The sequence below is a fragment of the Pteropus medius genome, unplaced genomic scaffold (assembly GCF_902729225.1).
Source record: "Pteropus medius unplaced genomic scaffold, Ma_sr-lr_union100, whole genome shotgun sequence".
NCBI classification, from domain to species: Eukaryota; Metazoa; Chordata; class Mammalia; order Chiroptera; family Pteropodidae; genus Pteropus; species Pteropus medius.
The window spans coordinates 2,106,471-2,131,924 of NW_024355008.1; the positions used below are offsets into that span (position 1 = coordinate 2,106,471).

Consider the following 25,454-nt stretch of genomic DNA (forward strand, 5'->3'; position numbering starts at 1 on the left):
ACAAAGGAACATGAGTAGCTGTTATTGCAGATCAGCCTAGATAAAAAATAGATCCCAATTTGTTTGAAACTCAGCTTTAACATAGAGCACTGCTCAACGAAGCACAAGATAACATGACAATCTTAAATCACCACATGGCAGGTAAATGTTTTAAGCTAAGCTCATGCCAGCTCTCGTAAAAACAAACAAACATTTTTAAGAGGTATCAGTACTCTTAATTAGAAGGAAGTGATTGAATGGCAGTGGAGGATGATGGTGGCTTTCTCATAAAGAAAAGCCATGTTATGGGAATGGAGACTGAATGGACTACACAATAAAGAGCAAAAGCACTCAGCGAATGGCACAGGATCATTACCTAATGTTGTCCCAAAGGTCTCAGTTGTAAAAGTAACAGGTTCAAGCTCTGTAACAGGAACTGAATAAAATAAAAGTTTTAAAAAATATATATATATATATATTAAGAGCTACAACATTCACTTCAAAATGAATATTGCCAGTATACTATCACCTCTAGAATAATTTCCTTTTTTAAATTTCTGGATGAAGGGAGTTATAGACTGAATTGTGTCTCCCTAAAATTTATATGTTAAAGCCCTAACTCTCAATGTGCCTCTCTTTGAAGATAGGGCCTTTAAGGAGTCAGTTAAAGTTAAATAAAGTGTTAAGGGTGGGACCTTGACCCAATAAGACTGATGTCCTTACAAAAAGAGGGAGAGAGATGAGAGACACTCATGCACAGAGTAAGGCCATGTGAGGATATAGCAAGGTGATGGCTGTCTGAAAGCCAAGGACAGAGGCCTCAGGAGAAATTAAACCTACTGGCACCTTGATCTTAGACTTCTGGCCTACAGAATTGTAGGAAATAGATTTCTGTTATTTAAGCCACCACTTCTGTGCTATTTTGTTATGGAAGCTCTAGCAAACTAATACAAAGGGAAATTAAAGATTTGGTCAAACTATAGTTAGGGACTTCTTCATCTCATGAGACAGTCATTATTTTTGGTCTCTGTTTACCACCCATTAACTCTTAGTACAGGGAAAACTTTATCTAATGGAAAGAAGAGATTTCTGATGCCCATGAAAATGATATCAGCCTCCTTTGACTTCCCATTTTTACATCCAAATGCAGAATCGCCAACACACATGTTTTGACTGATACTTAGAAGAAGCAGGATCTCTGCCCCTCTGTTGTCTCTACACATATCTTACTTTTTTGTCTTTGTTCACTCTTGCCTTTCCACCTGTGTAAATTCTGATGTGACATCAAGGCCCATATTCTGACCCTGCTCTGCTGAAGCCCACATAGATTTTTTTTACTTCTTTGAGAACTTATATAATTAATCTAACACTTAATGTTTACATGCCCAAGAGAAATCCTGAATTTGCAAAAACATCCTGCTTGTTCTCATTCTGTAGGCTTTTTGTGCAGGAATAGTTTTTGTGCTCAACTAGCCTGCAGAATGAGAAGTAAAACTTGTCTCCTATGACTCAGAGGAAAGACTATATCTCTTCCAAACAGGAATGGCCACTCCTGAAGGGGTAAGGGCTCTTCATGATTCTTTCACCAGGGGGTATATGGGTTGACATTCTCAATCAGTGATAGACTACAAGGCTCCTGAAACCAAGGACTTCACATTTTTCAGGTGCATTTAGATATGGAGTGGTTTTGAGTGAATGATATGTCCACTGAGATATTTTTGAAAGTGGAAATAGATAACCTTTAGTTATTTTAAAGTTTATGGCTCTGCAAATTACAGGGATTAAATTTTTTTAAAAGTTTTCCAAATCTTGATAGATTTTCAGGAAATATAGATTTCTAGTGTAAAAATTTTATCCTTACTATGCTACTGTATCTTCTTTTATTACTGAAGATATCGGAGGTGGGACAAAATTGACATAAAAATGAAGTTATTAACTCAGAGAGTAAAGATTGGTATTTTTATCACATTATCCTAGAGTTCCCTGACTGCATTAAAAGGTTAAGAATCATTTCTAAACTATGGTGGAGAGTAAGGGGGAGTAAGATTAACCCTAAGGATGGGGCTTGCTATTTAAACTTATTGGCTTTGATCACATTATCTGTTAAACAATTTACTAAACCCTTATTACCCAAACATTAACAAAACAACAAAAAACCAAGCAGATTTTTAAATGGTAGATGTACAAAGAACGTATAAAGAAACTTCCCCATTAAATCTGGTTAGGATAGATCAAGATCAGGCACTCCAATAGATATATGAAATTTACCTTAATAGAGAACTCCAGTTAACCCAAAAACTAAGGTGGTATGAAAAAAAATTAAAGCAAGTTACAGGGAGGGAAGCTATCCCAGACTAGATTTAGGCATGGCTCTCTTAAGAACAAGAGATTGGTTTTATGCATGTTCAGTTGAAGATGAAGAATGTAACTGAAAGGCAATAGAATGGAATGGGTTTGACAATGAGCAAAAAAAGTTCTTGCTGAAGGTCAGAAAGTGGCATTACCAAATGTTGTCCCCGGATCCTCTTTTATAGGAGTAACTGGTTTAAGGACCATAGCAGGAACTGAGCAAAATTAATAATAAAAAATGTTAAATATTTATATAATCTTAGAACATCCACTTCAAAAAGAATTTTATCAAAGTAATAATGTATCTATAATATAACGCAAACACTATTAACCCTCTGAGCTGAGGGATATGGCATTTCTGCACTCAGGTACCAATTTATCGCTTGGTAGGGACTGTCTTTATACTCAGATAACTTCGTGCCCCTGAAGTTTCTCACCCTTTGATAATCCTAGTCTAAGTAATGTACTGAAGTAGAACATATCATCTTGCTGAAAGCTCATCTTTGGAAAGAGATCGCATGGGTACTTAAGAGAAGAGGATAAGTAAGAGGCAGCCATTCAGTCTGAGGTACAGCAGGGCATTCCTCTGTCCAGTGCTCTTGTAAAGCCTGACCACATATGGATACTGATGATTCTTACATGAAATTCAAACTTCTAAGTCCAACATTCAAAATCCATTTTCAACTGGCCCTATGGGCCCATTTAACTGCAGCAACCTCAGTGAAATGCTCTGATCAACACTTTGAAGCCTGGCAGCCTCCATCAGTCAGAGAAGCCTCTGCCTTCTCTCACTGGCCTCCACACATGTCCTTCCTTTCTGTACTTCTCTGTACCCACCTTCCCCCATAAACTATGGCCCATAGGCCAAACCTTGCCCATGGATTGTTTTCAAATAGCTCATGAGAATGAAGAATGATTTTTCTTTCCTGTTTTAAATGGCTGTAAAAACTAATAAATAAATAAATAAATAGATAGATAAATAGGAAAAATATGCAACAGAGATTATATGGCCCACGAAGCCTCAAATATTTACTATCTAGCCCTTTATAGAAAATGTTTACCAACTCTGGCCTTAGATCCTTACTATGATTTACACAACTTTTATAATTACCAAGAAATAATTTCCAATTTGCCCAAACGTATGTTTGTTCTGTAGTTGTCTCAGCACTATGCACATTCAATATTTAAAGGATAGTAGAATCAAATAAGAAGTTAATTAAATAGACATTTAGAGAGAAGATTCCAATTACAAAGTATAAGGAATTCAGCTGTCACCTAAGGCCTCTCCAGCTGTGTTCTCATGCCTACTCTGGAGTGGAAGCAGCCACCGACCCTGACTTGTCCCTTCACTTTCTCTGGACCCCACTAGGATGAGCTGCCACAATTCCTTATCCAGGATCTACAAATTTACCCAGTTTGGTCTGAGGTGCTTCAGGACTCGGTGTGTTTTTAGGTTCGAGACATGGATGATGAATTTGTTCAGGGATGTTAGAAGCTAAAGGAAGAAAACTGTTTAATAGAGAGTTTTTTAGTTCCAGAAGCTGTGTATAGGATTGTACTTGTTATACTTGGCTCTCTTAAAAAATTAGTTATTTTAATACTCTTCAATATATTCACAAATAATTGAATAACAATAGAAGATGACACCAAAGTCCTGTGAAGTGGGAGAAGCTGTGGTTGTGATAGTGATGAAATGGGTCTGAAATGGGCAGGAAAAGCAGATGCAGACAAGCATAATGTGTCATTACCTAGTGTTGGTCCTGGAGCCTCAGTTTTAATAATAACTGGTTCAAAGATTGTGGCAGGAACTGATCAAAGGTAATAAAAGAAACCAAAGAGATTTTTCTGAATGCATGAAATATTATGGGTATTCCGAAGGGATTAAAAAAAAGTTGACTTGATTGTGTAGGCTCACTACTTTACTGAGCAAGCTTTATCTTTAAGACATGAATAGAATCTAACAATAAGTAAATAAAATGATCGTTGATGGAGAAGATTCCCACACAGGAAGCACAAGGTACTCAGATATCTGTTCTCCTAACTAATAGCTTATATTCTTAAGAGATATACAGGGTGTGTACCAATTATGTGCATAGAATTTAGGGTTTCTATTGGAGTAGACTGCTTGGATTCCTTAAACCAGAAACTGCATATTTACCCAGTATGGTCTGAGGCACTTCTGGATGGGGTGTGGTTTTAGATTTGGGACGTGGACGACGGGGTCTCTTTGTTGTTGTTGGAGCTGAAGGAAAAAAATTTAGTATTAATATAATTCTGATGGCTCTATAAATTGAATAGGATGATATAACATGGCTCTATTTTCTAATATCTGTCAGAGTTTGAGTAGTGAGAACTTTGTTACTTTGGTTTGGAATTTTCTCCCTTAGTATACTAGTAGGTTTTCTTTTATAATTAAGAGTTCTCCAGAGATTAAAATTCTGTTTAAGAAATGAAGATGAGGAACTCCGATTTTCTTGAAAGTGTCCCCAATCCAAAACTGGTTAAGATCACTGCTAAAACTATGGTGGTGTGAGAGAAGTTCAAATCGCCCTATAGTATTCACTTACAATTTCAAATGAGTAGGCTTAGGCAAATTTTACACTTGGTTATTTACTAGAATATAGTATACGAAATTTGCTGAAATATCAACAAAGTAAAAAAAGTTATGTAGGACTTGCTATATAGAAAGTGAGATTCTTTAAGAAACTTCATGGTATCATAATTGATACTGTATTGGTCTAAATAAGGGATATATGATCACAGATTTGTTAGACCTCAGCTCTCACGAACAGTACTGTTCAAATAGAGACTCAGCTCACATGATGCAATTTCAAGTTGAGATATGGAACATATTCTTGAATTAAATCTTTACACATTTGTGTTAGAAAGAAAGCCTTTTATATTTGAAGATGAATACCGCAATAAGATGACAAATTATGACATTGTCATTTATATAGCACCATAGATAAATCTGATCATGAATAGGAATAAGCACTTGCTGAAGGACATAAAGAATCATTACCCGAAGATGTCTCAGGATTAATGTTTGACGTCGGTAGCAAGAAATGATCAAAAGTAATTAAAACTAGAAATGTTAACACATGAGAAAAGTCATTAAAATCTCTTGAAAATGATTACCAGTGTAGCATTGGTTCTACAGCCAAAAAGCAAAAATTTTTAAGTTCTGAGGTGATGGTACAAACATTCTTATGAAATGGTTATATCCTTAGTATCTCCGCATGGTTAATTGTAAGTTTTGCTTGTTTTTGTATTATTTGATAATACAATAGAAAACCATACTTAGAAAAATCTTTAGGTATCTAATAACACTGTGGCTAACAATGATGAGAAAATAATGTGAAAGAAACTATATATGAGAAAAAATGTTGGAAAACAAAGCTCTAGGTCATGATAGATTTATATATATTTAAGGAGATTTATTTATATTTAAGCAGACACTGTAATGAATAACCAAAATAGATAATGCTCTTTTTTGTTGAGAGTCCACTTTGGAAAAAGACCAAGACCTCTGTTCAAATAAAGGCATATAAAAAAGATACAGAGGATCCTTTAGTCGCAAAACTTGTCATTGCATCTTTGTTATCAGAATAGAAAAGGCCTGAGCCTGGGAGGTTAGGAGAGTATGCTTTAGCTAATTTGCTCAAATCCAATCACTGAAGTTAGGCATTTAAGGTCTTCTTCATGGACCCATCTAATGGTAGCATCGCTGAGCAAAATTTTTGAGCTCCAGCTAAATAAACACTGCCTTTCTCTTTCTCACAATCAGGTTGCACTTCTAATTCCTATCCTTCTGACATCACTCACACATATGGCACCTTCCTGTCTCCGTTTATGCCCATCCTTCCAACAAATCTACAAACTATACAAATTTTAAGGTTCACATTATACTTATCAGCCCATTGATCTTTTCCTTCTCTAAGAATTAACTATGTGCCTAATAGCAGATAAAACTCAATATGTTGCTTTGGCCCATATTCCTTTATATCTATTTATGAATAGTTTCACACAGGAGCAGCTTCCTTTCTCAACTAAGCTAATAAAATGTGTTATTAAATTGAACTAAATATGGTAGATACTTAACTAGATAAGTTTTTGCTGAGCCAGATTCAAAGAGAAAAATGTTATTCAATTGTTAGAGAAGCAGATAAAATACACAGGTACCAAAAATATACCAAGCTGCATGAGAAAGTCACAGGTATTGACTAGAGCACTTCTGACCTGGTGCTCCACCCTTAAAAGTCGCAGGGGTTATTAGGTGGCAAGTTAAACTGCCACCTCAGTATCACATCTGATGGGGTTCCACAGGCACCAGGAACCACATATTTACCTAATTCAATCTGAGGTGCCTCTGGACTTGGCGTAGTTTTGTGTTTGGGACGTTTGGGACGTTTCGAAGGTTTGGGACGTGGATGACGTATTCTTGGTTGTTCTGATGTTGTTGAAGCTGAAGAAAGGAAACTGGTTAATGTCAACTTATTACTCCAGAAACTAAAAAAAGGATTATACATGGCTCTAGGTTTTCTAAAATTTTTGTTAGATTTTTTTGAGAAATTTATCTCTTAAGTTCAAAATTTTGTCATCTCTATGTAAAAAAAAGTTTTGAGGGGTCCAATGACAGTTCTTTAGAGAGAGACTATATAATGTTATTTTGATAATCTTAAAACATTGTTATTCTTGGTAGTGTCAGATTTCAAAGATGATCCTGACCCAACAGAAGTCAGAAGCACAGCATGTCCATGTCATCTTAGAGAGAGACCCAGGATCACCTACTTTTGGGAGACTGCACTTAGAAATTACTTCACTTAGGCATACATCCTCTTAAATATTATTAGAATAAGCACAGCTCATTTCTTCAAATCCTTGGTAGGCAATAAAAATGCTCTGCATATCTTAAAACAACTTCCTGTTGATGCCCACAGCATTATAAATAATGATATGGGGGCAGACACTCCTAATTGTGTTTGAAATTCAGCTTTACCACAGAACACTAAACACAATCACAGGCTCTGCAGAGCATTAATAAAGCTAGATAGTATTGAAGATAGATGCTCTGCACTAGCTGTAAACAGGCTTATATTCTAACCAATTAACTTGTTTTAGACATCTTCATTATATTCAAAATGAAGAATCTAGTTGAGTGACAAGAGAGGTTGATGAGAAAAGTCTTAGAGAAAAGCTCTTGACCAAGAGAATAATGGAATAGACTGGACAATGAGCAGAAAACACACTTGCTTAAAGACATAAAAAGGTTATTACCTAATGTTCGGGAAGCCTCAGTTCTCAAAGTTACAGGTTCAATGTCTGTGGCAGAAACTGACAAAAAGCAATACAGTAAGCAGAAACATAGAAAATGAAAAAATGTATCTTGAAAATGAACTTCTTAACACTGTAATGTTTAAAAAGCATTTCTGAACTCTGGAAAAATAGTGTTTGCTCTGTAATACCGGCTGTACTCCGGTATCCATTATCTCATAAAAACAGCCATACTCTTTGCACTGTGCATCCCTATGAGGCCAATGAAAAATTTTTTTTCTGTTTAATTATTTGATTCCAACTATATTGGAAAGTTGGCTCCAAAAAATCTTAGTTGACTGACATATATTTTAAATTACTCTGAATAATTATCATGAAAGCTTCTGTTAGTATTTGAAAGGCTTCTACCACCATTATTAATATTTGTTGTGAGGAATGGTGGTCGTGAGATTTTTAAAATATCTTCTTAATCAGTCTGTTTATTGGAGATCTGTGACAGTCATGCAAAAGATGAATGTGTGCTTTTCCTCTATATTATGATACTCTTTCCTACTATTTCTTCTCATTTATTCCTTTATTTCACATAGATAATTAGGAGATAATTATTGAAATGAGGAACAGAGATGATTAAGAAAAAAGTCTGAAAAGTAATAATTCAAATTTTTATCTAGATAAACAGGATTTTTATAATTTTATAGTATTCTGAAATGACTTATGTGTAGATATGAAATTAAGATATAATAACTCTTTAGTTTTAAATAATTAATGTCTCTATGTTTTATTAAATTCAGAGGATTAAATGTAACATTAAAACATCTTATCACCAAATACCCTGAAAGAACTCATATGGAGATTGCCTTTGTTGACTGTCAAAGACATACAGCACAAAATGATTTAAGTCACATCTGGAACGTCTGAACTAATGGAAAACATGGCGTACAGAAGAAAGGGAGAAAGCAAGGAAAATGGGATGAAAACAATACACAGAGCTGACTGCCTTCAAACAGAGAAATGAGAATCCCTATTTTGTTTCTAATTCAATGTCACAAGACGAATTTGTTAACAAAAAATTGACATTCATTTCAGTTGTGTTTGGACAGTATGGAATAAAAGAAGAGATTTTTCAAGAAAAAGACAATTATGTATTGTCTCGAGCCCCAGCTAACTTTTTCATTGCTTCTATCTCACATTCATAAATTATGTACATAAAATCAGAGATCTCAAAAATTTTCTGGTTTGAAGGATGGATAAAGAGAGCACATGTGACTCTCTACAGCATCAAATGCTGCAAGCAATCTGAACGTCTCTGAAAGTGATGAAAGAAAGAATAACATTCAGAGATTTTAAACTGAGCAGCAGATGTAAGAATGCTTAACAATGTTAAAAAAGCCCTGTTGAAAACAGTAAACAAATTTTGGAAATGAATGAAAAGAGATGATGAATAATTGTTTACACAAGAGAATACAGATAATGATAGAGATGAGAAGAGGAAGCTGAGAGAAACACTGATCAGGAAGGAAGACATCCATCATTACCTATGGTTATGGAGGGAGCTTCAGTTTCAAATGTAACAGGCTCGAAGACTGCATCACAAAAAATAAACAGGTTAAATATTAAAAGAAAGTATAAACTTGTAGGTGCTTACCGATGCTTAATTCAAGGGAAATAGACCTGGTTTATTCTGAATTAATATAAATTGCCTTCATGGTAGGCTTATTTTATCAAAGGCTCTCTCTTACTAAACTTGAATTTTATACTAATTGAAACCTGAGGAGAAAATTTCAATTGCAAAACAGTTGAATTTTCAGAACTGTTGTATAAATATCTTATTTGGTAGGAAATCACTTAGTAAATAGCTACTGTCTAAAATGCCAATAAGGTATTTTAGAAGATGCCAATCTCTGATTATGTTCCTATAAAGAATACAGTGTTAGCCTCCTGAGTGCTGCCTAGTGGTGGCTGCTAAAATCACGTTCAAAAAAGATTCCAGATAGAGAAAAACCAGTCTTCTACTCATTACAAACCCGAATTCAGAAAACAAAGCCTAAAAATTTTTTAGGAAAATGAAATAGTCAGACTAATAGATGTAAAATTTACTAATTTCCCACACTGTGATTTGTCCTTTTAACAATTAAAACATCAGTGTGACTATTTTGAGAAGACAATGGACAAAATCACGGTACAGGTATCTATGCTTTATATAACAAATTGTCAACATTTTCAGCAACATTCCCAAAGACAATGCTTCTTAAAGTAAGGCACTGGAAATTATGTTTACTGGATTTAGTTGGTGGCTTATCTGGTTTTGCTGTGGTTTGGGGTTTATGAAGTAATTGCTTTGGTGGTTTTGAATCTGAAGGAAAAAAAAGTGCTATAATTAGTGTCATAGCGTAGCTCTGAATGTCAAGATTAATATTACTTATATACCATTTCCTTGTTATAGATCAAGGCACTGTAAGTAGTGATACCAGGCTGGGTTTGAAGTATATTTGGTCTATGTGTGGTTTTAGGTCTTTTGGATGGTTTTAATGCTAAAGAAAAAGGTATGGTATTAAAAATTAGCATAATAGTCATAGCTGTAACTGTCAGGATTAAGGACATGTATGCTTCAACAAAGATATATAAATTCAGTGAATATGCAACACAATTAACTCCTAGAATATGGGAAGAGTGAGAAACATGGCCATTTCTACTTATTTTTCCAAAAAGAAAAATTTTCAGGAAATACTCAAGATGAGCATTTTGAGCAAAAGTAATGAGAGCTATAATAAAACTTTTTTCTACATACTTCAAAAGTAACAAGTATAATAGGTCTATTTCTTGATAGTTTTTTTTAAGTATAAAAATAGTAATGTAAAGTATAAAAATAGTAAATTGAAACTTGCTTAGTAGGAGACCTGGAAAATAATCTATAACACTTGAAATTATACGCAATGTAACACGGCTACTAATTTCTAGAGTTTTCTAAAGTAAAGGAGTGACAGATTTATTGTGGATGCTGAGAACTTATAATGAAATAATCATAATCAAACAGCATTAGTACAAAAACCAATAAAACTAGCTTGAGACTTTTAATGTTCTCAAGTTACAAAGGCCATAGTACTTTTATATTGAACCCTAGACCAAGAACAGTATTTGTGCTTCTAGTTATCAAAACATATTCAAAAACATTCTTCAAAGAAACAAGAAAGCTGAAGAAGCCATTATTTTATGCAGCTTTTTAAAAGAGAGAAAGTCTTACAAGTTGAATGAATAAAGCAATGAAATGATAATCATGGCACTGGAATAAAATTTTGCCATTTGTCAAGTCTAGGATGAGCACAGAAGTCCCTATCTGAGAAAGAGTAGATGGTTTTCTCAACACAAAGATACATGTGATGGAAAAGACAGAGGGTTTGTGGAGAATCAGGAAGTTGTGTCCAAGGCCACAGACCTCCCTTAAATAAGCACACAGGATTCTTCCAGAAATTTCCTATCTGTAGGCTCTTCAGACCCAGATAGGAAACGTGAGTGGAAGCATAGAACGAAATTGTGGTACAGCTACATTCATGCCTGGGAGGAGAGTAGGAAAAGCAAAAGTGACAACGTGAAAGCAGCTGGAGGAGAGTAGAATTACCGACTGTGGGCACCAAGAGCTCGGGCTGTACCGTTGCAGGTTCCAGAGCTATAGAAGCAAAATACCAAAACACTCATTATATCAAGAGGCATCATCTTGAGGGAGGAAACATTACTCCTCAATCCTTACTTAAGCTGTGTCCTTTTCTTTTAGGGTGTGATCTTCCCTTTTATTTTCCCCATTCACCCCTCTTCTCCCTATTGCATTTCCACAACCCATCTGCCATGAATATGCAGCCTATGTAAGATTTTTTAGGGTGCCCTACTTTAATAGTCCACTTAGTGGGTAGCTTACTGCTGTGTGTACCTGCGAATAAAAATATATATTCATATAACATAAATATGGAAAGTACAGATACTCAAATATAAAAATCAATTATATTGGCTCCAGGTAGTAGGTAGCTACTATATCAGAAGCTTTCATATTCTCCTTTCTGTGCTAATTAGAACCTTGAACATCACATTTACCAGGTTTGGACTTGGGCACATCTGGACTAGGTGTGGTTTTAGGGCGGGGGCGGCGACCTGGTCGTTTGGTCTTTGGTGGAGCTGAAGAAAGAAAATTAGCTAGTTAATACAAGAGTATTAGCTCGAAAAACTGACAGTCAAAGTTACATATACCTTAGAAGCACACTTAGCCTTCTGACTTACTGTGGATATGCACTCTTCTTTTTTGCAACTTTCTATCATTATTTACCCAATTAAATAAGGTCTTCAATAATTTTTTATGTCGAAGATTTATAAACAATCACAGTTCAAGAGAACTATTCTTCTTCCATTTTGAGATGGAAAACCCAGAACTTTGCATAGTTTAGAGAAGAGTCTCATAAAAATTTTAAAGGTGCATGTTCAAAAGGAACATGAGAAAAGTTACTTCTAAAAAGCCACTACAGATACAAATTAAAATTTATTTGGCCTAAGGTTTGAAAGCAAAAGTTTTTCACTTAGCATTAAACAAAATTTGCAAATCAATGAGATGTGTTAAAAGGCTTTGAATTTGAATACAGAAATTATAGAAGGCAACTTTTTAAAAATGAGACGTAGTTTATAAAACTATGGGATTTAAAATTTCTCTCTGGTAGAACAAAGGACACACACACACAAATGGACATTAATGAATTAATCCATTAATGTGAATCTGTTAATAAAGATACCAGCAGTCAGGAAAAGGGGAAGCCAAGGTCACTCACTCGATAACTGTATTACCTAATGTTGTCATTGAAGGTTTGGTTCCCAGTGTTCCAGGTTCTAGGACTGCATAAAAAATCATTGAGAAGGAATCAAAATCAAAGGGAAAATGATGAAATTTATTTAAATAAGAAAAACACTTGATTTTTAATTATTAAGTTGAGAAAATATAAATGGTGAAACTTTTACCTACATAAGAAATTCTATTTTTATTTAAATAGATTCCTGAGTTTTTAGACAAAATGAACAAAAATGTAGCCAGTCAGTTCAATTTGGAAAGAGAAGTGGAAGGAAAATGGTAATGAGTCTCATTTGGAAGATGTGAATGCAATAAAGTAACCAACAGTTGATGTTAAAAAGGAAAATATGGGTAATTGGCTAAGATGACACCAGCAGATGACACACATTTTTTGCTTTCTTGCAGGAAAAATGCTATAAAGATTGAGGTTAGTTTTTCTATATCTTTTAATGAATTTCCTAGTGACATATCAGGATATTTAGATCTGGAAAGACCATAATATTTTTGAGAAAACCTACAAATGTTGGAGTTTGAAAGTAAGAAAAACACCTCCAAAAGTGAAAGTACAAATATGTCCTAGGGAAGCCATGATCCTCCACTGGAAATTACCAGGTTAAAGAAGTTCAGGACACATTCCTGAAATATAAGGAGGGACAATAAATAATGTGTCTAATCAAAATCAGTATGGCTTTCATTGCTGTCTCGGGACCTCTACTTAGTCAAGTTTAGGCAGAATGTTTATCTTCTGGCAAAAATGGCTGAAAGAAAGATCTGATGGATAATTAATAAATTTTTAAAAAGCCAAAGTTAAGGACAAAGTTAAAGGTAGAAAATGTGAAAGAAAGATAATTCTTTTTCACTCACTAAAGGAACTCCATTACCTATTGACCATGGTGATGGTAGAGTCTGAGATTCTGGGGTTGCAATAAAAATCAGTATTATCAAAGACAATGCTGAAGGGCACCATCTAAGATGGAAATCAAATTGTCCTCTAGTATAAAAAGTGCTCTTTGATGAGCAATCGGGTTAATGACAGAAAAACTCAACACTCCATATCCTCTTCACAAGCCACAATAAAAATTGAGATTTCTAATTTTTGTTGTAGATTTTTAGGTATTTTCCACACTACCCAATATTCTGAAAATTGCTCCTACTGCTTGAAGGGATACTACTTTGAAGGGAGGTCGGGGTGACCTCTCTGAAGTTGCTTGAAGTATCCTGTTCATCTGTCATTTTGTTTTCATGTGGAACAGCCAGGTTCACCCAAGGAAGTGGGAATAGGCAGCAGAGCCATCACACCTGTAACTACGTCTAAGCTCTGTTAGTTTTAGATAATTTTCAGCTTGACTGGGTATGATATTCTTTTATGAAAAATAGGAATTGAACTCAGGGTCTAAAAAGGGCCACAAGTGTTCATATGTTGTTCTCCATATTTATTGCATCTATTGCTGGTGAACAAATTGGTTTACATATGACATTTAGTCCATTTTGGTTAGTAAATCAGCAGAAGTCAAAAAGCAGTCTCAGATTTCATGAAATGCTGAAAAAATAGAATAATAATGTTATTTAAATATTCTGATGGATAACAAGCCCTCCAGTGTCATTTAAATTGGCAGCGGGGGTGGAGGAGGGGACAGATGGAATGAGCCTGGATGTCTCAGATTCTATAGGAGAAAGGGAAATAAATAATATTAATACATTAAATATAACAAATATCAAAAAAATCTACATCTGAAAATAGCAAACAAAAAAATCTTTTGAAATTTTGAGGTGTGATTTATGTTTTAATTTCTACAAAGTTGCCATTTACAAGTGTGAAAAAATATGTAAAACTTGCTACTCATGGCATCTTTTAGCTTTTAGAAAGATTAAAGAATGTTGCCTTTTAAATTTTATAAAAAAATATGTGCATTTTCAAGTTCCTGACAGACTGAGACAACATAAGTATGGACCCCAATCAATTAAGCTTCCAATTCATCTGCATATAAAAATATTAAAGTCAGTGTTTATTAAAAGCAAACACCTCTCCAACAAGACTTCCTCTGTTTGACAAGGAGTTATCCTTAATCTTAAAGAAAAAGGTACAAAAATGTTCCTTTAAAATGCTGAGTGGTGTGTAAATATTCCACTCACCTCGGCACAAAACAGCGAAAAATACAACCCCCTCATGGATTTGTAGCAAGTGAAGAGAACAATTTATAGTTCCTTCCACTATGTCAGAGAACTATGTAAAACAAGCACCTGTAATTAATTGGCGGTCTCTCCCTTTTTCAGTCTGTTAAAAGCTTAAAGAGCCAAATGTCATTACAATCTTAAAGATTATCTATGAAGGAAACAATTCTTATTGGATGAGGCAGACAAGTAGAGACGTGGTAGATGGCTGGGATTTTCAAGAAAGCACGAGATTCTGCTTACAAAACAAGCCAAAACCAATGTAGGTTTTTACTTATTAGTTTAACCACAAAGGAAAACCAAAGGAAATCAGCCTGCATGAAAATTGAAATGGAAAAAAAAGGAGAGTACGAGGAGAAGGCTGAGAAAGGCAATGAATCACTCAAATCAAAAAGCTTTTGGTGGTTTATTTGCTCTCTTGAACCTTGGCTAGAAAGAGAAGTCTTCAGCAGAGCTGTAATGGTGGACTACCCTAAAGTAAAAATAAATAAAATGTAAAAAGCTAAAACCCAAGCAATGGTTTGCAGACATCTTGTCATTACTTTGTGTTGTCTCAGACCACTCAATGTCAACCTGAGCTGCCATAAATTTAGATGCAGATTCTGAAGTGCTTGTACTTACTTGCTCTTAGGGGAAAAATGTGGATATTCTTAGATGATTAGATGGCAGAAATCAAAGGAATATAAACTCATTAAGCTTCCAAATAATTTTCCACACTTTAAAAGGAAATGTCAAATTAAGAAGTCTTCTTTGCTCAAACACCTTAGAATAATAATATACCTTTCACTCTTATTTGTATTAATGAATTTCCTCTTAGAAACCTTTTTAGAAACTGCTGAAATTAATAATGTAACTTATCTTGTATAAATTATAATGAACATTTGGAGACATTTTTTGATGTTTTAAATTTTATCTTGTAATAACAGAAATAATTAGATTGGAGAAATATTAAATTCAGTAACTCAAACATATAGTAATATTTCTCAATCTGCTTGGTAATAGCCCTGTATTCAAAATACATTATAAATATAATAGTTACGACTTTATTCCAAAGTCCTCTACGCATGATTTTTAAATAAATGCCCATATGGATGTCAGCGTTGATTTAAACTTGTAGGGCTCTTGAATTTTATCAGCTATGCTTCTTTCTCCAGATAACCTCTCTGAATAAGACTACTTCATTCCATTTCTCTGTCTTGGAGACCTCACTAATGGTCAATGTCAACTACACTCCTTTTGCCTAATCCTTAATTTCCTTCAGTGTGATACCTACACCTGGAAATATCACTTTCTCTTTAAAGGGAGTTATGAGATTTTTTTCTGAGCAGTTTTTCTTCATTACCCATTTAATTGCAAAAAATAAATCATGCCCACTTAAGCAGTACCTCTCTTGCTTTAATAATCCTACTTTGTAAACATGCATTAATGAAAAATCCATTGCACATCATAGTGAGAAATATATTTTTCTCAGAACTAAGGGTTTAAAATTTAGATGGAAATGACGAATAGTGACAAAGTTTCCATATACAATCTTGTAAGTCAACATTTAAACTATTGCTGTATAGATTCTGGATAGAAAACACAAAGATTTGGTTATTCAATATGTCTCGTAATCCTTATAAAGGGAATTTTCTGTTTTTAATTACACAGAGTAACCCCTCTCTGCAAAAGAGCAAAACACCATTAATATATCCTGAGATGTAAACAAAAGCCATTTGTCAGAAATCAGCCCTTATTTAGAAAGAAATCATGGAGCACCAGGGAGATACAATCCTTTCTAGTCTTACAGCCTGAGGACTGAGAAGCTCCAAACAAGGCAGAGCTCTTGAGGGATGGAAACATTTCTCCCTTTTCCAGATGAAGGGTGATTGCTCAGTGTGATCAGAATTCCAGTCAACTTTGGTACTGGAAACTATTTCCTAGTCCTAGACAAGGGAGTCCTCAATCGTTCACATTGTTCGTTTTCTGTGTTTTCTCTGTGATGGTCATGAACATAATGATCCTCTACACACACAGCTCAGAGCAATGCTGCAAAAATATCAGAAAGGCTGGTTATGAAACCATTTCAAAACATTTTGCACTTTTCATGGAAAAATGCATTAAATGTTAAAATATAAATCAGAAATTCTTGCTCTGAAGAGTGGTATAAAACAATTTTTCAACCCTAGTCTTGGAATATTAAAAAAAGTTCAGGGTAGTTACCAGGTTTGATGTGTGTCACTTCTGGGCTGAGAGAGACTTTTGGTTTCAAAGAAATAAATTGTATTTTACTGGGAGCTGAAAAAAGAAACAAAATAATCAAGAAATTAATATGTAGGCATTTCAGTGTCTAAAACCGCAAAAGGGAAACCTATACTTTAAGTGAAATGAACACATCATCTTGGAAGATTTTGGAAAGCGTTCATTAAAAGAATATTTCACAGAGAAAGATTTAATGGAAATACAGTGATAAATTTTCATCTGGTTTATGAAAACATTTCTAGAGTATATTTGACTTAACAGAAATAGCATTACCGCTATATAACTATAAAAACTATACAGTGATTTTAATCTACGCTTTAAAAACACCAGTGTAATCATTTACACCCTTATTTCATATTTCTCAGCTACATCTAAGTTTTTAAGCACCAGAAAAAACCGTGTTTTAAAAATAATATTCATTGGTAGGTATAATGCTATGATCTGCAGCATAAAGAAATTCTGCTAACACCGTAATAGAAAGTTATTTTTTGATATAACGTCTGAAGTTGAACTTGAGGGAGAGCTATGCAAAAAAACAAATGGAGAGATATGTATAAGACCCAACTTTGAATATAATGATTGGATAGAAAATGAGAAAGAAGCAGTGGTTTAACATCTTTCCAAGGCTGTTGTCCACAGGATGTTGTCCAATGCTGAGTTTGGATCCATTAACTAAAGGGTCAGATATTCAAAACCATGAAAGCCACAGAGTTGATGTACTGAATAAGATATTCAGTATTGTTGAATAAGCCAATTAGAATAGAGACTTAGACATTACATGAAAGCTGAGGTACTGGATTTTCCATGATTAAATGAAGTAAATACATCTACTAAAGACATATCATTACCCAGTGTTGTCCATGTAGGTTCAGGACTTTTAAAAATTTTAGATGTAGTAGTTCCAGGACTTTTGGTTCTTCCTGGTGATGGAAAGGAAAAAGAAATATTACTATATCCTAGAGACAATGAAGAGATATCCTCCAAAGAAGAACTGAATGACCTTTATAAAAGCCTGCCATATTTAGTAGTCAGTGTTTACAAAGTAGGCAATTAGTTAACAGTTTGGGGAAAGAATTTTCAAACTCAGTCATAATATTATAGATGAGAAAAACTTTTAAAAAATACTGCAACAGAATAAGCAAAACCCAGCTTGTTGAGTACGATTCTGAGAATATTATTTGACAATGATGCTCATCACTTCCAGATTGATAGGCTACCTCTACCACCCAAACCCTGTGCCTTAAAATACATTGTTCTCCTCTCCTTTTTCCTCTGTCCAAATACTACATCTATTTTGAAGTTTGCATCCTCAATGCTTACTTTTCTTTATGACCTTCTACATAAGTATTATAGACTCACAAGTGGATTATATAATCTTATGCTCTCTCATTGTTTATGATGTACTATCTTTTTAAGATTATTAGCAATTGAAAAGCTAATAATGAGTCATGTTCTCTCCATCTCAGCCATTGCCCTTGGGCAAAACTGAAAACATAGTAAGCACCAAAAAGCAAGAATAAACATTTAAATGTAGATGGCATACCAAAAATATAAATTATATTTCTCATTCTATCATGCTGTGATAGCAGGACTTGTTTCTAGATTTATATCAAAATTCATGTGTAAGAACATCGCTTACATCACTTTCAATAAAATCTTATTAGAAATGATTGTTATTTTGTATTATTAATTATTCATTTTTAGTTAATTTCAAATTTTATAAAGAAACTTCAACCTATGGAATCATATCACTTCTTTTTATAGTAAGAAGATGGATATTATCTATTTGGAATTAAGCATCCTGAAAGTTTAAAGAGACATTTATTTACCAGGTTTGGTTCTTTGTGTTTTGGGCTTGAGGCGTCGTTTAGGTGTGGAAGGGATAGATGTAGTTTGTAGAGGAGCTGAAATAAGATTTAAAATAGTTTTCATAAATATTTCTCAGGGATCAATCAGGTTGTAAATGTAAACTTATAAACCTCTTGAGTGCAAGAACTGCTTTCTATTTATTTGTATCCCTAGAATGCCTAGCACTATGCTTTATTTACACTAGATGCTCAATAAATAAATGTTGATCAGGCCAAAAAAATTAGGTGTCTATATGAGAATTGAAAATACATTGTTCGATTAAATGCACTGCAAAGTAAGCACCATTGAGGAATTTAAGAACACATGAAACAATTAAGAACTCAAAAGATGATTTCCCAAATAGGAGGAGAGAAGTACAAGTAAAATATTTGGGATTTAGAGAATGAAAAGTTCAGAACTTCTTTAATCCTGGAGCGTATTACTAACCTCACCATGAGTTAATAAACTTCATTACTCCAATAATTTTCTATTATAAATTTAATTTATGTTACTTTTCTTTTACCCATTTTTCTTCATTACATTTAGGACTGTAAAGCCCAGTTGGTGCTCTTTATATTTAGACTACTTTAGAAAAATACTCTCAGTATATGGTATCTAAATGTGCTAAATAGAAGGGAATGTATTTTAAAATTACTATCATCTATAATTCTGCTATTTTCTGGCTGGTAAATTCGAAAGGAGTATAGCAAAAAAATAATCATTCAAAATATATATGGACATCAAAATTATGAGAATTCTTTGAAAATAATCACAAGGCTAAGTATAATAGTTAACCCAGTTCTTTGAAAAATTTCATGGTAGAGAACAAAGGGAAATGTTTACTACTGAAAATATTCTGAAAAGGCCAACATAACTGATTCTTTTTATACATTTTATCTATTCTTTTAAAGCACACAGCTATGCAAATATCATTAGTTACCAGGTGTTGTAGGTTGCATTTCAGGACTGGTAATGATGTCCAGTTTTTGAGGAACAAATGGTGTTTCACTTGGAGCTGAGAACACAAACACCCCATCCCACCAAGTAATTCCAGTTAAAATGAGGTATTTTAAGAGTTTTAACATGCTTTTAGATGGTGTTACAAAGCACACGCTACAAATATGTGATTAAGGATGACGAATGCATGTAATCTGGAAAGCTGATGGGTAAAATAATGATGTAAAATAAGGAAAAGGTGAGAATGATAATTGTTTAGTAGTTGACTCTAGCAAACTCAAGGCATGAAAGAGGTGATACAGGCCACAAACACATGAGATGGGATGATATGAATGATGAAAATGTTCATGCAGTTTCTAAAGCCTTTCATTTCTTTAAGGATGGAAAAATATATAATCTATTACAGTTTAAAGAAAAAAAGAACCCCAGATGAAACATAAGATGTCTGCATTATACGAAAAAAAAAAAAAAGCGTGTGTGTGTTTGTATTCAGCAAGAGGAAAGAAATAAATGATTAGATGTGATGGAATGAAACGGTCATTTGGAAGACAGGCATTCACATGAATTTTCTGTTAAAACAAAGAATGATTTTTCTGTTAAAAACATTACCCAGTGTTGCCCTTGGCCGTTCAAGAGTTCTAGAAGTTTTAGGTGGGACAGACTCCAGAAATGGATCACTTGTTGCTGTTGGAATAAATGTCAACATTTATAAAAGCAGTAGAAGTCCCCAGGAATAAAATACAAACTCATGAGTAATAAATTATGCCTCATGTGGGGGAAAAATATCAAGAACACTTGAAAGATTGCTGAACATTTTTAAATGAGTGATTCATTAGAAGCTGAAGATGAGTTCACTTAAGGAAAAATATATATACTTTAAACATTAGAAATCATGATAAAACAGTGCCTCATTAATTCAACTGATTTTCAGTTGGTTTTTCTAGCTTCTTCTGTTTCCTAACTACTAATGGAATCCACCCTTAGCAGTCTATTTTATTTTTTTCCTTATTTTCTGCTTTTTAAAATTATTTGCTTTTATTTATCATGACACAAATAATACTGAGATAAAGCTACACATACAAAAAATATCAAACATATAAGTATGTCTGGAAGAGACCAGTCTTACTTTGAGTCTTCTACAGTATCAAGTTTAGTAGGTGCTTAATAAACAATTTCTAAAAGAACTATCAGATGGAGTTAAACTCACTATAGCTGGATTAGTAAGTGAATGCCAAAACTTAGACCTAACTGAACGTCTATAGACAAAATGAATGACATGATTGCTCTAGAGCAGGGTTTTTCACTTTAACACTATTGACATTTAGGGCTGGATAATTCTTTGCTGTGGGAGCCTATCCTGTGCCTTGTAGGAGTTGAGAGGCACCCTAGCCTCTACTCACTAGATGTCAGTAGCACCTCCCCTAGTCGTGACAACTGAAAATGTCTCAAAACATTGCCCGAATGCCCCAAGGTGGAGCGGGGGAGAAGATTGCGAAATCACGCCCACTTGAGAACCACTGCTCTAGAGAAAACTTTCAAGGATTCTAAAACCTTTCTAGAATAATTCTGAACAATAGAGCGATAGCTCGTTACATTACTTTGCCTCAGTGACAACCAAATCGATCTTTATCTCCCACATGTGTCTGAGCTTATTTACTAGTGGATGTAAGGAAATAATCACTCAATGGGAGGAGTGGTAGAATTCCTCTCCCTGACAGATTGGTATTTCTTTCCTGCAGAGCTCCAGAGAGCACTTTTTTTTTTTTCAATCGGCAAAAATTAAGGGGAAAAGGAGGCGCAGTATTGTCGGAACACCTGGAATCCAAAGAAAGAATTGAGAGGCTGGGTATACCTGTGTGTGGCTCTGATATTTCAGGCTCGTCTGATGTTGTAGGACTTGAGAAAACATCATAAGTTGCTTTAAAAGAAAAAGTAAAACAACAGAGAAGATGTTAATTTTGATTAAGAGATTTCATAACATATTTTAATGCTGGCTGAAGGAGGACAGTTTTATGTGGTTGCTTGTAAGTTTTGGCTGTAGGCTCCTGGTCTTGACGTGATAGTGCAAGCAGTCATTGAGACTTGTCTCTAGTCTCTTTTTCCCTGAACTACAGGTCTTTATACAAGCAAGCCCTGACACTGGCTTCTAGGCTGATGTGAGCATAGTGCTATATATTTACAATGAAGTAGTGCCAACTCTATATCAAAGAGCTTCAAAGAATATAAACATGAATGAAGTCAGATGGCAGTTTGGGGAGAGATTTCCAAAAAAGTAAACGGCAGCCACACTGAGGCTCTTTGCTCCATTTACTACGTAGTTTTTCTACTTAGTAAAAGTTATCATCATGCTATCTTACATTTGGACAGCATTTTACAGTTTGCACAGCACTTTCTCATATATAAGCTTATTAAACTCTCTTAATATCCTTGAGAAAGAGGTGAGGTAGACTTTATTCTCACTTTATTGATAATGGAGTGTTTTCTCTACTTTCTAGATAATGCAGTTGAGATTCACAATGGTAATTTGCCAGTGGTCACATACTGGGATTGTCAAGTTCGGCATATTTTTCCTTCAATTCACAGGGCCAAGAATGACAGAGTTAAGACCAGTATTCTTCCTTTTGCACTATTCCCTTCTGCTACTTTATTAAAAGGCAGTTTTCTTTTTATGTTCCTCTATCAAGCCATGGGCCCTCTATAATCTAAGCAGATTTAAAGATTAAATATTCTACATGAAATTAAAAAAAGCAGAGTGACCTTAAAAAAGGGGAGAGGTTGGTTTTAAAACAGGGATAACTTTCATAAAAATTGTATCTGCAAGTAAAAAGAGCATTAAAATAAAAATGTTCTCTTTCTGCGCAAAGAGCTGTCACTATGGTAATAAGAGGCAGAGAGAAAGCATGAACTGTTGTGAAGCAGATGTTACTTTCCTTGCCCATTCAAAATGGCTGTATAACAATAAACTAAAAAGGCAGGAACTCATGAGAAAATTTACTCATTGGGATTACTTGTAATTCAGTGACAATGTAATGATTTGAACCAGTGCTAGCTGAAGCTGTAAGAAAGATCATCTCAGACCCTGTGACATACTCTAATAAGCAGACAGGACAGTTTATGCTAAATTACAACTGAAGAGGCAGAAGAATACATTTTAACGTGTGAAGGTGAATCTGCTTTGCAAAATCTTCAAAACTAAAAGAATATGATGAGTTAAAATATGCAAAAATTCTGAGAGTAAACCATTACATTGTAATATAAAGTTTTCTTTAGCCTAGCTACAATTTTGAAGAGTTAGAGAATGATTAATCTTTTAAAGGACAAAAATGCTGGCAGTTGCTGAACTTAGTCTTGCTTTAAGCCAATTTTAAGTCATGGATCTAGCAAAGATGGCTCTATCTACTACTAAATAAATTAGGAAAACTTGACCAATTTTTATTTATCCTCTCATACTTGGAAAGAAATTATGAATAGCTTGAATTATTTATATTGCTGTATTTGAAAAATGTCACAACTGTCTTTATGTTATCCTAAGTTCCATGTTTCTCTTTCATCTAGTGACACTGGACCACTTTTCCTCTATTTTGTACTTTTTGTCCTAAGGGATGATATTTATTCACCCTCTTTCCACTTCTTTTCCGTATTTACAATTCCCCTCCTTCTGGAGTTTCCAAGCCAGGCTGCCATCTTCTCGTAGGCTATTCTCAGAAGGCACACTACTATGGAAAGAAGCCCTCCTTTCCACAATCTCTGGCAACTGTGGCTCATGTCTAGAAGTTCTAGTTGTCAGGGACCTCTTACTTCCAAACATTTCCCCAAATATGCTTAAGATTAAAATAACATTCTCTGGCAGATATGGTCCTTGATATTTCTATTTCTGGAATTTCTGAGAGCTGAGTAGTAAAGAACAAGAGTGCTAAAAACACACAATCTTCACTTGCTGGAAGTTTTCTGTTGTTTGGGCAGCTTTGAGAAGCATACCACCTCATTTTATTCATCGGTTAAACAAGATTTTTTTTTTGACGCTGAAGAAATTGATGTCAGAGAGGAGGACAGTGTAGAAATGGAGTTCTTTAGAAATCAACAGCTCGTAATTTCTTTCCAAAATTCTTGTATGTATACTCCTTTACCAGAGTGAAGTGCATGGAATGGTTAGGCATCCCTGGTTTTAAAAAAGACTATAAAATTGATAAAAGCTAAGAGTTAAGAGTGAACCCTTCTATTTTTCAGACCCTCCGCATGGTATATCATGTGTTATTGTTCAGAAACAAAGATCTGTTACCAGTTTTTACTTGATGGATAAATCCTCCAGCTACTTGACATTAAGCACTACCTCTCATCTTGCATTCACAGAACGTAAATGGGACCAAAAGTTGGAGGAGAAACCTAATGTGAGTAAAATTAGCTCAAGTCAAAGCAATACTAGTTTCTTTTAAAAAAAAGTAATGACTTATAATCATGATAACTAAATTTTACTTTTATATTTTTCATAGAAAAAATATCGTAATATGAAATAAGCCTCACTACCACAGGCTCATTTGCTCAGTTCCTAAAACTACATAGTTATGTTTTGTTGGTTAAACATTTTACTTTTACTTTTTAAAAACTGATTAGATGCAAATTCCATAATAAAAAATGCTCTGATATTACGCTGGAAACATAGGACTGCACATAGACATTTTCGATTATTAAGAATTTATCAATTTATTTTCTTCAAATTATTAATAAATTATTAATATTAATAACTATGTGAAAGACTTTCACTTTTAAACATAAGTTCTTAAATGAAAGACTTTATTAAGAAAGAAATGATGTCTGTCTTGCTCATTATGCACTCCAAGTTTTATTTACCCCAAAGCCTGGTACGTAGTAGAGACTAAATAGAATTAATCTGCAAGATGTTCATTACAATGAGCAAATAACAATGGTTTGACAGTTGATAGTTTATGCTTTTAGTAAAGATAAATGAAAATAGATGAACAGGTTCTTTAATTATTTTATGATACACATACACGTGCATGCAAATCTCTTCCTCTACCACACAATTATCTACCATGTGCTTTTGTGGCCATAGAAATAGAGTCCCAAAAACATATGAAGAAGCAATGGGAAAGTACAACAGGACTGTCAAAAGTAGCTAGATGAGAAAAGCTTTTATAAACACCACACACAGAGTTCTCAGTACTATTGAAATAAAAAATGCTTTCTTCAGTTCATGGAAAAATTAAATACCTTTCTGGTTAACCTTAAAATTTGTGAAAATACTGCCTGCAAAAAAACCCCCAAAAAACCAAAAACAAAAAACAAACCTCATGAAGCAAAACCAAAGCCTGAGACTATAAATCTCTAAGAGGCCACAGTAAATCTGTAAACCATCTGCTACACTTGAATTCTATTTTCCTGCTCTCATAGCATCATCACCACCACTTACTCCTACTTCTTCTCCTCTCTAGGGCTTAATCCAGTTGGGTGGGCCAGATCTATGCCATCAACACCTCATAGGCGAGCAATAAGGACCAAATGTAGAGGTTAATCTCTTTTCAACCATTCTGAGCAAACCACCGAAACTTTCCAACCAATATAGGACTTCTTGGGCATACTGATCAGTTTGGCTTTCAAGTGTTTAAGTAATTGATATAGCTTAAGTGTGTATAGCAAATTACTGAAGTTCTACAAAGTACTGAGAGAACTAAGATCTGAAAATAATAAGTGGATTCTAATGAAAAGATTAAGATCTATAATCCTCCATCTGACCGTCAAGGGAGGTTTCTAAAGATAATTGTTTATCATTCAAGGGTAAATAATTATGCCAGAA

At 34.3% G+C, this 25,454-nt stretch overlaps 1 protein-coding gene across 35 annotated transcripts in view; it reads right to left on the reverse strand.

Moving 5' to 3' along the window:
- Positions 1–25,454, reverse strand: part of ABI3BP (ABI family member 3 binding protein) — a 232,156-nt gene that overhangs the window by 81,379 nt on the left and 125,323 nt on the right. For 24 of the 35 annotated variants that reach the window (XM_039856992.1, XM_039856985.1, XM_039857009.1 and 21 more), the window contains 15 exons: positions 21,495–21,560; positions 20,252–20,326; positions 19,626–19,700; positions 18,667–18,741; positions 17,686–17,757; positions 16,799–16,873; positions 12,424–12,471; positions 11,686–11,766; positions 11,219–11,266; positions 9,138–9,185; positions 7,606–7,662; positions 6,677–6,793; positions 4,487–4,570; positions 2,484–2,543; positions 356–415 (listed from right to left, as the gene is read on the reverse strand). In XM_039856992.1, coding sequence (XP_039712926.1) covers positions 356–415; positions 2,484–2,543; positions 4,487–4,570; positions 6,677–6,793; positions 7,606–7,662; positions 9,138–9,185; positions 11,219–11,266; positions 11,686–11,766; positions 12,424–12,471; positions 16,799–16,873; positions 17,686–17,757; positions 18,667–18,741; positions 19,626–19,700; positions 20,252–20,326; positions 21,495–21,560 — 1,041 coding nt within the window. Of the gene's footprint in view, positions 1–355; positions 416–2,483; positions 2,544–3,739; positions 3,824–4,076; positions 4,137–4,486; positions 4,571–6,676; positions 6,794–7,605; positions 7,663–9,137; positions 9,186–9,880; positions 9,956–10,070; positions 10,134–11,218; positions 11,267–11,685; positions 11,767–12,423; positions 12,472–16,798; positions 16,874–17,685; positions 17,758–18,666; positions 18,742–19,625; positions 19,701–20,251; positions 20,327–21,494; positions 21,561–25,454 lie in introns of all 35 variants that reach the window. The other 11 variants (XM_039857005.1, XM_039857003.1, XM_039857004.1 and 8 more) reach the window with 8 other exon arrangements.